At 55.1% G+C, this 14,015-nt stretch overlaps 1 protein-coding gene across 1 annotated transcript; it reads left to right on the forward strand.

The window, feature by feature from the left end:
* Positions 1 to 802: 802 nt before the first annotated feature.
* On the forward strand, positions 803 to 13,765 carry Wnt6 (Wnt family member 6). Its single transcript, XM_047547316.1, has 4 exons — positions 803 to 1,183; positions 9,761 to 9,981; positions 10,245 to 10,579; positions 12,136 to 13,765. The coding sequence occupies exons 1-4, from the start codon at positions 1,104 to 1,106 to the stop codon at positions 12,595 to 12,597; spliced, it is 1,098 nt and encodes a 365-aa protein (XP_047403272.1). The 5' UTR covers positions 803 to 1,103; the 3' UTR covers positions 12,598 to 13,765.
* The last annotated feature ends 250 nt before the right edge of the window (positions 13,766 to 14,015 follow it).

A 14,015-nucleotide genomic window follows, 5' to 3' on the forward strand; every position in this document is an offset into this window, starting at 1 on the left:
CTGGGGGAGGTAGGGACCCACGGTCACGCGAGGCGGAGCTGCAGCGAGTTCTGGCCGCTCACCTCTGGGAGGTTCGCAGCCTCCTCCCTCGCTCTAGCTTACACGTGCGTGCACTGGAGCGCAGGCCCTAGAGAGTCTCCCCTTGCTGTCTAATCTCCCCCCACTCCCGCCTCCGAACACCGACCTGAAGAGGCGGGATGGCTGGGGAGCTAGAGTGGAGGCCTAGGGCTTCCCCCCTTCCTCAAGGAGTGGTTGAGGAAGGGGCGTGTGGCGCGGAGACGGCGCCCTGTAAGAGGTGACCCCTCGAAGGTCCGCTGCGCGGCCGGTCGAGTTAGACACCCCTCCCGGAGCATCCCGCGCCCCAAGCCGACTTCCTCTCTGGGTCCCGGCCTGCATCTCCCTCTGCACAGCTTCCTCCCCTCCAAACTCCCTCATTCCTGGGAAGTTTTCTCTCTTTACAGTCAACAAACCTGTCAAACGTCTCCCTTCTAGCCAGCACCCCCCTTCCTCAGCTCTTCTTCCTTCCTCCCCCTCTTACCCCTCGCTACTCTTCTTCCCCGCCCCTCCTTGCCCCCGACTCCTAACGGCCCCGGGCGGCGGGGTGCAGTCGGGAGAGGCGGGATGAGGGGGCCCGGCGGGCGGGTCCCGCAGCTAGGAGCGCGCTCCGGCCCCGCCCCGGCACCCGGCTCCCGCCCTCCGCTGCGCTCTGCGCTCGCCGCCCCGGGGCTCACGCTCCCTCCCGAGAGTCCCGCCGCCTGACTGTCGCAACTGCCACCCCCACGGCCCCCCTGCCCCCCGCCCCCGCCCCGGCCCCGTTCCCCTCCCACCCCCGCCCCCGGCTCTGATTTCTTCTCCCGAGCGAGCTCGGCAGGAGACACAGGCGCTGGCTGCCCGGTCCGCTCTCCGCCTCCGCCGCGCCCTCCTCGCCCGGGATGGGCCCCCCCGCCGCCGCCGCCGCCGCCGCCGCCGCCGCCGCCAGAGCCATCTCCTCCAGACCGCCGCCTTAGTCGCTGAGCACGTCCTGAAGCCCTGGCGGCCCCGCGCACCTACTCACTCCGCAGCCTCGCCCGCTGCCCGCGCCGGCCGGCGGTAGACAAGTCACGATGCTGCCGCCCGTGTCCTCCCTCCTCGGGCTGCTGCTGCTGTTACTCCTGTGTCCAGCGCACGTCGGTGGACTGTGGTGGTGAGTGCTTCATGGAGCTGTCCCAGCGCGGCCCCGAACTCAGGAGGGTGGGGATCCCGGGACCAGCTGGGGGACTCCGCACTGTACTCGTGACTTTACGGACTCTACCTGCTCGCGGAACCCAGCTGTGGGGCAGTGGCTTGGGGACCCTGGGCAAAGGTGCTTGGAGTTCTCCTCCTAACCTCCGCCGGGGCGCTTCCAAAGTGCCACTTTGACGTTCCCAACCCCTGGACACATTCTATTGTGTTTCCTCCTGTTCCTCCCCTCCCCCCAAGTACTGAGCTCGGTTCAGATCTCTAAGAATTGGCGGGTAGGTGGGAAAGAGCCACTGAGACAGAGATCTGTAATCAGAGATTTGGAGAAAAGAATGAGTGAGGAGGGTACTGGAACTAGAGGAGGGGGGCTGGATGTGGGGCGCTCCCTCCTCAGGCAGAGGAACAAGGTGCGAAGGCAGAGAGTCAAACAGCTGCCCCTTGTCCCCTCTTTGCCTACCAACCCACCAGCTTCTCTCTGGGGCTCCTTCAGCGTGGGCAGAAGTATCGAGGAAAGGAATGTAAAGGGGAAACTGAGTCAGGACCCTGCCTTTTCTGTACTTCCCACTCCCCCAACAAGGAAGAGGAAGAAAAGCAAGAAAGGGATCCAGGTCCCTGGTCTTTCCAGATATGGAGGTCATGGACTTAAAAAAGAAAAAAAGATGTACAGCCCAGGAGATGCGAGAACCCGGGAGGGTCCTGGTGGAAGGGCGGGGGCGGGGGGGAGCTGGTCTGCCAAGGGATGGGGACATCTGGTCTTGGCCTAGTTAGGGCAGACACTAGCTTGCGAAGGTTGCAGGAGCTTTGAGCCTTGAGGGATGGGCAGGGCGAGGAAGGTGGGTGCCCCCCGGGACAGCTCAGAGATCGAAATCCTGAAGTTTTTTTTTTTTTTTTTTTTTTTTTTTTTTTTTTTTCTTCTTCTTCTCCCCTGCTTAAATCTACGGAGCCGCAAACACCCGCCGGGAATAGCTCAGCATTTAGAGGGGCGGGATTTGGACAATAGTGCTAACGGATTAGCCAATCCTAAGAAGACAGAGGGTTCTCTATTTGCATATTGCCACTTCATTGGTTGAATTCCTACACTCCAGTCCTCGCCCACCCCGGGGGTTTGGAAGGAGGGGTTGGGCAGACAAATCTCTCTCTTCTGGAGAGATAGATTAGGATACCCACACAACGAGTTGCCAGTGGTTATCTCTTTTCCGTGATGCGGGAGAGACATCCCTCGTGGGTGTCAATAAGGGGGCAAACTGAGGATGACCCAAATGTCAGCTGGAAACATGTGCCTTTTGCAGTAGCACCGACAGACCTGAGATCTAATCTTAGCCATTAAATCTGTGATCTTGGGCAAGTCACTTTCCCTCCCTGCCCGGCAAGGTCTTAATTGTAAAGTAGGGATAACAATCTTCCTACCTGGAAGGCTGGCTGGGAGGTTTAGGTGTGGAAATGATCTAACATTAGGAGATACTCTTCACAGCCCAGCTTCTCCTGGCCAAGGTCCCCAGGGGTGAACAAAGTGATTAACTTAAATTCAAAATCTAGAGGCCCAATTAAAACTTAGTAAAGGAACCTCTCCTTTCCTAAACACACTTATCCTAACTGCCTTCTCTCGAGGTCTGGGGTCAGAGTTCCTCTCTGATGGTGGTTGCCTTCCCTCTCCTCCCCTTCCATCTGTCAAACTGTTCTCATCCTTACAGTTAAAATTCCACTTTCCTCCATGAAGCTTTCTGTCCTTCAGTTGCCTTCTCTGTGCTCCCAGTGCCCTAAGCATTGGGCAGTTATGCCAGTTACTGCATTTTACTGACAACCATCTCCTGTGGGGTCTTTTTATCCTGCCCCTGGAAGTCAGAATCTTTGTCTTTAGGGTCTCCCAGGCCCAAGACAATGTAGGTGCTGGAGACAGGTTTGTGGAATATTGACAAACTGGCTGATTCGCCTTTCCAGGGGTTTGTATCTGCGGGGGTTTCTTTGTTCAGGAGGGACTGCTGGGTGGGAGCCAAGAGGGGCCTGGTCCCTCAGAGACTGACCCCGGAGGGGGGGGGGCAGGGCAGGGAGTGGGGGAGGAGCTGAGGAGGGCAGGTGTGGGAGAACACAGAGGCCTTCATGGCACAGCTGCAGGGTGAGCTGGGTGAAGAGTGAGGGGCCTGGGTGATAAGGTGGCTGAGAATGTCTCACTCAGATGGGCCTCAGAGAGAGCCTGCTCCTCCCACCTACCTTGACCCCCTCCCTCTCCTGGATTTCTGAAGATTCATTCCTTTGGTCTGAGCCCAGACTTCATTCACATGCTCTTTGATTCTGCTTACTCCTGTCCCCACCCCACCTCACTATTGCCCTCCAAGGTCAGGTTAGGTGGGTGGTTAGGCTGGTGGGTGGGATCTTGCTCAGTAGTTGGCCTGAGGCTCTTCCTGCCCCTCCCATCTTGCTTTTGCTGGGAGCTTGCAGGTTGTTCCCTGATGTCCTGGATATGCTCAGCTGGCCTTCTTCTTACTTCTCAGGATGCTGGTCAGACCAGAGCTCCAGTGATGGCCAGGAAAGCAGCAGGACCTACAACAGCCACTCTGGCATACCAACAGTGGCCAGGCTGGGAGCAGAGAAGCCTCCAGGGCCTCTGAGTGACCCAATCATCCTGATTAGGAAAGGAGGGTCTAGGAAGAGGGTGACCCAGGCCCTTGAAATTGGCTCAGGGACCTACCTGGCTTCAGGTTCCAAAGAAGTTTTCCTTCCACTCTCCTGTCCTTTCTGCTCCCGCCCCCCCCCCCCCCATCTCAATGCATGCATTCTAGACTCTGCTGCCAGCTTCTTTCCCTGTGTCTCTCTATCCATCTTGTAACCATTATCTCTGTGAATCTCAGAATACCAGATTCCAGGACATTGGCCAGGCTCTCTTGAGGTCATCTTGTCCAGCTCACTGCCTCCAGGCCATCCACTCTTATGCTCTAGTACCAGTAGTCCCCATTCCCAGAGTGGGATAGAGAAGGACAGGCTCTGGCATCCCTCTTCACCAGCTACCCCCTCCTACCCTGCTCCCCTCCTGCTCTCCCCCAGGAAGTTCTTCACAAAGTCTGACCCATCTTTATTTATACCTTCAATCAGTGAATGTAGAAAATAGCTCACTCTTACAGAAGAGCCAAATCAATCTCCCTTCTCTTTTCCTCTTTCTTCTTTCTGTTTTATATTTTCTATGAAAGAAACTAACCCCCCCCCCCCTTGTTCCACTAGGAAAAATACCACCCAGTCTTCCTCCTTCCCTATATCCCATCTTGCCTCTGCCACCCCCACCTCACATATGGAAAGGAAACAGGCACCAAGAGAAAGACCCTGGCCTCTTCCTGACACCCAGGTTTTCTAGTTGTCGCCTCCATCCCAGGCTGAACCTGGTCACTCTTTCCAATTCTGTCTTAATCTGGGACCCCTGACCCTTCATGGGCAGTCCTGTTGCTGGCCCCTGCCAAGTTCCAGGGTGGGGTGGGATGGGGGTAGGGTGGCCATCCACTCCGCCCTCCAGGCCTCCCGCCTTGGCAGCTTCCCCGAGGGAGACAATGAGGCTGTGAACAGAAAAGGGCAGGGGCAGAAGGAGGCTGGCTTGATCCAGGCCAGAGCATGCCCTGGGCCCACCAGAGTCCTGGCACTGTGACATTTCCTGGGGGGTGCGGCCCCCTCCTGCCCCATTCTCATCGGAAGAGAGGAGCTGGTGGAGGGGAGGTCAGTGGGAGGCCTGATCACCAGGGCCCAGCAAGGGGGATTCCAGAATGAGCACTTTGATGGGGAAGTGCAGCTGTGGAAGGGATGAGGCAGGGCCAGGAGAGCCAGAGCACTAGGACTAGAACCAGAGACCTATCCTCTGCAGACTGGTGAGACCCCCACCCCACAGCCTGGGACCTCTTCTACACCCCAGCCAGAAACTGCCTGAGGAGTTGAGGAAGAAACTTTTGCCAAGAGGTTTTTTTTGCCTGGTTCCACCAGCTGAGTCCTCTGTTTAATCTAGAAGTAGATCTAGAAAAGAACTCAGAGATCATCTGGTCTAATACTCTCTGGTTAGAGCAGGAGGTCCAGGGACAGGAGGTGACTTGCCCAGTACCCCAGAATAATGGTAGCAGAGAGCTGGGGCTGAGAGTTCACCTCCTGCTCAGCTCCTTCCTCATCCTTGTGTGCAGTGGCAGGTGGGGATCGAAAAGGGCCATAGGGCCTTTCAATTCCTCTTTGCTCTCCCATCCCACCCCCATGGATGCTCCCCACCCCATCCGGGAGAGCAGAAGGTGCACAACAGATTCCTCCTCTGTGCATCCAGTGAAGAGACGGTCTGTCCATTGCTTTGCCTCCCAGAGCCCTGACCAGTAGGAAACCCTTTTATATAGTGAGGTCTGTCAGGGAAGGCAAAGCCCTGTCTCTCCCAGGAGCCATGAAGAGTGAGTGTTGAGGACAGATAGAGGGAATTAGGTCAGAGTGGAGGAGGGAAGGAATGGGGGCCCCTGGTGGACAGTGGGGAGGCAGGGGTTAATGGAGCTGGGGCATCATTGGCTTTGATGTGGTGGTGAGGGTGGGGGTAGGGATGGGGGAGGGGGAACAGTAATTACCGAGTTAGACAGAGCAGGACAGGACAGGCGGGCGGGCACAGGCCCGGCAGCCTCAGCAGCCGTCAGGCAACATTTTTCTGCCCCTTTCTCTACCACCCACCCCCTCCACCCCCGTACAGCCCCCACCCACAGCCCCAGGGCTCAGGGCTCCCTCTGCTGGCTCCTGGGAGGTGGGGTCAGTCTAGGGACCTTGGGTGTGGGGCAGGGAAATAGAGGAAGACCTGCTGAGAGACCCTCCAGAGGAGGCCCTGCACCCACATGGACTGTGATCACTTTGGCCTCCATGATCCCATCAGGAGTGCTTGCTGAGGAAGGAGAGGGGTCCTAGAGGGTGCTTCATATTCCTTGACAGGGCTGGATGAAGGAGGAGGCTAGACAGATACAGGCTGAGAAGAGAGGCAAGGAGTTGGAGAAAGGGTGTTTTAAGAATCCACACATACCACCCGCACTGCGCAGACCCAAGAGTTGGAGGAGTCATATCATCCCTTCACTCAACCTCATAGAACAAGCAAATGGCAGAGCCCAGATCCAACCCCAAGTCTGATGGATCCCAAAAGCCCTGAGTGGGCCCTACTGAGGACATTTTCTTTGACCCTCTGAATTGAAAGGTGAAAAGATAGGTTGGACTAGAACCCTAGGGCTTCTGGAGTTTAGATCTACAGAAGCTAGCAGTAGGAACTGGCTGACCTCTGATGCCCTCTCCCTGGGCATTGATCCTACCAGCCATGGTCCATGGGAGGGAGATCTTAGTGTGATCCAAATGGCCAAGCCACTTAGAATGGTCAGCCCTAGGCTTGATCCTTCTTGTCTGCATACTGAATTATTTTAGGGTCAAGCTCTTTTCTATGCCCAGGTATGGCAGTTTTGATTAGAACTGCAGATTCTATATATTGTATATTTCTACCACCACTGCTCTCAAGATGCTAAGATATGCAAATTCCCTCAAAGAAACATATCTTCTCAGGACTGATCCCAGGTCAGTGCTGATCCTGAGGCTCTAAGGAAGCAGATGGGAAAGAAGGAAGGTAAAGGGAGAAGGGACACTGTGCGGAGAGGTGGTTAGTTCTGGATGTGGAGTCAAATGTTAAATTTGGGGATGGGAGTATGAGGCTTTCCTGCTAATTCATTTTTCTGAAGCCCAAGTGGGAATTGATCCATTCAGAGTGGCTCAGATAATACAGAGCTGGCAGAAACCAGGGTTCAGAAGCTTGGTGGAGTGTTTTGCCCAGGGTGCCCCTGCCTTGCCTCTTCTGTTTCATTTCCTATGGATTTGGGATAGAAGCAAGGACAGGAAGGCAGGGAGTAAGTTGGTCCCTTGGGATTCTAGCTGCTACCACTGCCCATCCCTCCTCCTGACCAGCTCGTAAACAAGTCTAGTTCCCAGGAAGGCAGCCAACCCGGGAGCCAGACCCGGACCAGGAACTGGCTCTGAGGCAGCCCCTGGACCCTGAAAAGAGCCAGCCCCATCTCCTGCAGGGCCCTGCCCTGCAGACTCCCCTCAGTTCCTCTCCTATCTCTAGCCCCTGGGAAGCAGACAAGGTCAAGAGGTTTTGCCTTTCTCCCTTGCTTGTTCCCACTCCTTCCTGCCTTCCTAGAGGAGGAGGGAGAGGAGAGGGATGGGGCAGAGTGACCTTGGGAAGATAAGTCCAGTCAACCTTGGGAAAGGGAGTCAGCAAAGGGCAGGGGTGGGGTGGAGTGGGGGCTGGGAAATAGCAGTAGGGGATGTGGAGATGGGAAAATGAGTTCGCAGAGCCTCACCCAGGCATGAAGAAAAAAATATTTCAGGAAGTGAATCAGGAGTCAAGAAATAACATATGGGCAGGGGGCTGGGCTCAAGGGAGGACTTTCTCCTTAGATGACTCATTCATTTATTCAGAAACATGTAGTAAATGGTGTTCACTATTATATTATATACTACATATGTTATTCATATGTAATACAATTCATAAGGTGCAAATTTTTAGAGTTGACCTTGGGGGGAAATAGGAATTAGGCATCTAAAAATCTGTCATGGAAAGGAAAATAAGACTGTCATAATTTTCATAGTCTTAGCTGCTGACCCTGTATAGTTATGCCAGAGGCTGCTCAAATTCTTTTCATAATGAGGTGGGATAGGTGGATGGAGGAGGATAGATAAACTGATAGATGGGTGGATAGATGGAGACTGATCAATTCTCTGAGGTCATTGAGCATTGGAAACCAGCTTGGACTGTCCTAGCTTTGGTCCACTATCTCTTGCACCATCTGCCCCTTCTACAGGGTTGGAGAAAGGGTGGGGCTGGTGTTGGACAGGTCCTAAGCTCAGTGGAAGAGTGGTTTGGAGTACAAGTTTCTCCACTGAGAAGAGATGCTTAGTTCCTGAACTATGTGAGTAGGGATGATGACAACCTGATCCTGTGTGAGATAAAGATGATAGATAGGTCAATAGATCCATCGATCAATAGATAGATAGATAGTTAGAGTCCTTAAAATATGGAGCTTGCATATCTTTCTGCAAACACCTCATCCTTAGTGCTGAGAGTTCTACCTTAAAATCTAAATTCCTCCTGCTGCTGTTTAAGATCATTACATCTCAGAACATGCCTGGGCAGCCTGTACTTGTGGAGCAAATGGGGACAGTGGGGCAGACATGTACTCAAGCAAACCTGAAAAGTAGGTCACCTTCACCTTTCACCCATCTGCCATGATTTTCCTCTACATTTTCCCTGGAGACCCCTCTTCCCACCCAGTCTATCTCTGCCCTTTGCTGAGGGTTTTAACTCTGTCCATATATTCCTTTAAGACGAGGATTCCAGTTAAGTGTTCAAATAGGAGTCATTTGATTAAACTGGTTCCCCCCAGTGTGAATTCCTGGCTGACAACCTATGGAAACTAAATGTCAGCTCTCTACTTAGGTGGAATGAAGGCAAGGGTGGAGGGATTTCTGAAAGTCTGTGCAACTGCCCATGAGGTCTTTACCTACCAAGCCAGACATGCCCCCCATTGACCAGTCAGATATGTCACCCCAGGGCACAGGTTTGACTCACTGCCATCCTGCTCCAGGAAAGCCAGAGACCCTGATGTTACCTACTTTGCAGCAGTGCTGCAGAGACCCAGCCCCTAGTTCTTTCCTTCTGCTCTTCAGTTCAGGGAAATGGAGAATATGGAGGTAGGTGTAGGCCTCCACCTTAGAGATCTAAGCCTAACTCTCCCATTTTATACAAGAGATATCTGGGTTAAAGAGAGGGTATGACTTTCCTCAGAGGTTCCTTCCCTAGTCATTCTAAGACCTCATGTCTATATCCCTGGGATGGCCCCTCCCTTTCATTTCGTCTGTCCAACATATCCAGCTTGCGGTCCACTAAGACCAGATCCTTCCTTCCTTCCTTAATACTGCTTATTTTTTCCCCCACCCCCCACTTCCTCTGGAGATGAACCCAGGAGTGCTCTGCCTCTGAGCTACATACCCAGCCCTTTTTAAAATTGTTTATTTTGAGAGTCTTGCTAAGTTGCCCAGGTTGGGCTTGAACTTGTGATCCTCTTGCCTTAGCCTCCCGAGGAGCTGGGATTACAGGTGTGTACCACCATACCTACTCTTTGGTGTCTCTTTCTTTGACAGCCTTCTTGATCTTTCTTTTGCTAATTTCTTCCTTGTCTCCCTTTGGAGCTAGGCCTGTTGAATTTTAGCCTTGGCCTACCTGGTACTACTGCCTTCATCTTGAGTCAAGTTCCCATAAGAATTTGTTAATGAAGATGTACACAGGATGAGACTGCATCCTTGCTCAATAGCAATTTTCAGTCTAAAATCTAGTCCAAAGGGGACACAGACGTGGCATGGTAAGGGAACCAGATAGGACAACCTTCATCTCAGCTGGGGGTAGGATGGGGAGGCACATCACAGCTCCTGACTGTGGGCTAAGTGAGGGGGTCTCCCTCTCTTCCACGCCTGCTCTTTTGTGAGTCACCCCCCTGACCTGCTATTCTATGATCCCCAGGGCCGTGGGCAGCCCCTTGGTCATGGACCCTACCAGCATCTGCAGGAAGGCACGGCGACTGGCAGGACGCCAGGCTGAGTTGTGCCAGGCTGAGCCGGAAGTGGTGGCAGAGTTAGCCCGGGGTGCCCGGCTTGGGGTACGAGAGTGCCAGTTCCAGTTCCGCTTCCGACGCTGGAACTGCTCCAGCCACAGCAAAGCCTTTGGGCGCATCCTGCAGCAGGGTCAGTGTGGGGAGATGACCTGGCCAGTAGGGGGGCTGCTTCCTCCCTGCTGGAATGCTGGAGGAGAGGGGAGAAGTTTCGAGGAGGATGCCCGAGCCCCACCTCCCCTCTGATCCACGGGTTCCCTGGCCCACCTTGCCCCTCCACACCCTGCATAGACCCTGTCTCCCAGGCCTCTCCCTGATGCTGGCCAATGCCCCAGGACCTAGACCCCAAGCCCCAGCTAAGACCTTGCTCCTTGACTGTCCCTCCTTCATCCACAGACATTAGGGAGACCGCCTTCGTGTTTGCAATTACGGCTGCGGGAGCCAGTCACGCGGTCACACAGGCCTGTTCTATGGGTGAGCTTCTGCAATGTGGCTGCCAGGCACCCCGCGGTCGGGCCCCGCCCCGGCCCTCTGGCCTGCCTGGCACCCCTGGACCCCCTGGACCCGCAGGCTCCCCAGACGCCAGTTCTGCCTGGGAGTGGGGAGGCTGCGGTGACGACGTGGACTTTGGGGACGAGAAGTCAAGGCTCTTTATGGATGCCCGGCACAAGCGGGGACGTGGAGACATCCGAGCGCTGGTGCAGCTACACAACAACGAGGCAGGCCGGCTGGTGCGTAGGGGTGGGGAGTGTGCACGCAGGCGGGCGCGGTGTGCGTGGCAGCATGGCTGTGGACGCGTGGGCATGAGTGAGGGTGCAGTGAAGGAGTGTGTCGGTGGGAGTAAACAGGACAGAGGAGGCGCCTGGGGAGACTGGGAGGGACATGGTGCATGTGGAAGTGTGGGAGGTGAGGCGTCCAATCCAGAGGTGGGTGGGGGCTGGGAGGCCTGATGCTGGCTGACACACTCAGGGAACAGCACTGAGGCCCTTTAGGAACCCAAGGTGAGGGAGGACCTTTGACACAAGGCAGGTGAGGCAAAGCTCGGGTGGGTAGAGATCTGGTTACCAGGGCAGGGGCAAGAGAAGGAGACAGAGATGGAGGATGGAAGAAAGGATAGAAGCAGGGACAAAGGTATGGATGGGCTCTGGAGGCAGGGAAGTCAGGGAAGTGAGGGAGGCCTGGAAAGGTCCAGAGCAGGCTGGAAGGGGTGATATGTTTGGAAAAGTGTGAAGGACCAGAAGCCCATCCTGGTGGAGGTAGGAAGAGGTCAGATGGAGGCCTGGAAAACTCTGACCCTTCCTGGACATTCCAACTGGTGGCCCAGTAACCCCAGCTGAGGTCTCACACACCCAGAGCCATGGCAACTACATCCCACTTGTTCCCTCTGCTGTGAAGAGTGTCCCAGGACTATTGTTTAGGGACAGGAAGCCTGCCTGGGTCAGACAGTTCTAGAAGCAGGGCAGGTTAGAGTCAGGGAGTGAGAAGTAGGACACACAAATCTATAGATCAAGTTGGCCCCTGACCTCTGAGCTTCACTGTTGATATTCGTGGGTCATCTGACTGGTACATCCGGGACTGTGACTCTAGACCCCAGCCCCAGACACAAGTAGCAAATAAGAGGGAGGCCCCCTTGGTTTCCATTTTCAGTAGGGCATTCACCTGGGCCCTCCTGCACTCTGTGCCTCAATCCTAGAGTGCTCTAGGGAAACACACACATTCTGCATCCCGTAGGGTTCCAGCCTGGGGCATTGGGCAGGGAAGGAGGAGGGGGCCAGGGAGGAATGTCCGGACAGGCCCACATACCTGTCGAGAGGGTTGGGAGGGGTGGTGGGGACAGACGCCCGGGCGGCTGGCTCTGTGTCTGCTCAGCCCCGCCTGGGGCCCTGAGAGGCTGGAATGAGGAGGCCAGGTTGGCAGGAAGGCTAGGCTTCCACAGCTGTCCCTTCTCTCCACCTCCCCCCATTTCCAGTGAGAATTTCACCCCTGGCGTCCGTCCATTCTGTTTTCTCCCTGGCTTTGGACGCTGGAATCTCTATGCTACTTACTGTCCCCCCATTTTCCACTTCTCCATTTTGTCATTCTTCCTCCCGCTCCTCTCTGAACTGTCGCTTCCTTGATTTCTCCTCCTCACTTCGCATTCTCCCTTTTTAATCTTTTTCTCCCCCTCCGTTCGGCTCACACCTCTGCCCCCAATCTTATTTTCTGTCCTTCCTATGGGCCTTTCCCCACCCCGTACCCCTCATTTGTCCCCATCCCTGCCCCCCCTCCGCTCCTCTGCTCCCCCCAGGCCGTGCGGAGCCATACGCGCACCGAGTGCAAGTGCCATGGGTTGTCCGGCTCGTGCGCACTGCGCACCTGCTGGCAGAAGCTGCCCCCGTTCCGCGAGGTGGGCGCGCGGCTGCTGGAGCGCTTCCACGGCGCCTCACGTGTCATGGGCACCAACGACGGCAAGGCCCTACTGCCCGCCGTTCGCACGCTCAAGCCGCCCGGCCGCGCCGACCTCCTATACGCCGCGGATTCGCCTGACTTCTGTGCCCCAAACCGGCGCACCGGCTCGCCGGGCACTCGCGGCCGTGCCTGCAACAGCAGTGCCCCGGACCTCAGTGGCTGCGATCTGTTGTGCTGCGGCCGTGGGCACCGCCAGGAGAGCGTGCAGCTCGAGGAGAACTGCCTGTGCCGCTTCCACTGGTGCTGCGTGGTGCAGTGCCACCGCTGCCGCGTGCGCAAGGAGCTCAGCCTCTGCCTCTGATCCGACGCCCGGCTCACCAATTGCGCAGAGCCGCCTTTCGGTACCTGCAGAACCTCTAGGGTCCAGTAGGGAGCGCTGCCTGGTCCCAGCCATTCCTTGCGAGAGTCCATCTCCCAGGCTTCCGGAAATTGTGAGACCGTGGCTTGGGATATGCGTCAGCCCACGAAGGCCAAGTGCACCGGACTGATCCCCAAGAAGCGCTCTGGGAGTTTCTTGGGGGGATTATACAAGCCCTCCAGGTGGAAACCAAAAAGCCGGTCTCTAGACCTCTGGAGAGGGGCTCCTAAGAACGCTGGCCATGGAATGGGTGGGTGAGTTTAGCATCAATAAAGATATTTAAACCAACAGGACTGGACACGCAGTTTGGGAGGACTGGTCTACCTCCAGCTGCCAGAGGGCTCGGGAAGGAGTGTGTAAAAGGGAGGGGGTTTTGATGGAACTTACATCTTAGAGGTTGTCACCCTGGGTACCCATCTCCTCTGCTACTGGATTGGACTCTCCTGGAAACTCTGTACCTTTACACTTTTACCCTTTTTGTCCCACAATGGGGGCCTGCATCTGAGGAAGAACTAGTGATTCCTCTTTAAAGAGTCGGTGAGAAGATCCAGGAAAAGGGGACGAGAAGCGTCTGGTGTGCTCAGGCCTGGCCTTAATTTTTAGGGTGTTGTGTTTATTCATGTGGCCCCCAGGGAACTCAAAGGTAGGCTTTTGGGGCCAGCCAAGTCCATGGAATTAAAGCACTTTATCAACTGTAGAATATGATGAAACTAGGTGATTAGCAACGCCAGCTTCTTTTTACCATCAAACTAACCTCACCCCTATTAGCACTGAAAAGACTGCCCACACATTTCTAGTCCTGCTTGGAGGGCAAAAGAGGTTTCTCTTGGCACCCAACCACACCACCTTCCTTCTGGCTCCTTTGGAAGTTGAAGGTAAAGGGATGTGGGCAGTTCTGACTTCTCCAGAACTGAAGCCTTCCTTGGGGGGAGGGGGGCAACTGTGGGGATTTGAAGTCCCCACCTTCCTCCAGTCCAAATAATGTAATGGGGAATGACTCCCCCATTGAGGTATGTAGGACAAAGCATGAAATTTGTATTCAAGAGCTCTGAGTTTAAAGCTTCTGCTGATGATGCTTAGTTTATAACATAGGCCAATGTGGCCTCAGTGTCTGTACCTATTTACAATGGGAATATCACCCCATTTCAATTATCCCTTGCTGCATAATGAACAATTCCAAAGTAATTACTTCTTGGGATTCTTTAAGTCAGACATTCATTGAAACTCAGCTGAGTGATTCTGCTCCATATGGCAGATCCAGTGGCTGGGGGCTGGGCTGGGCTGGGCTGGGCTGGGCTGCCTAAGAGGCTTTCCTCCCATATCTAGGACCTCAGCGCTTCTTTAAGTGTTCTCTTGATGTG

Source organism: Sciurus carolinensis, chromosome 3, assembly GCF_902686445.1.
Source record: "Sciurus carolinensis chromosome 3, mSciCar1.2, whole genome shotgun sequence".
NCBI lineage: Eukaryota > Metazoa > Chordata > Mammalia > Rodentia > Sciuridae > Sciurus > Sciurus carolinensis.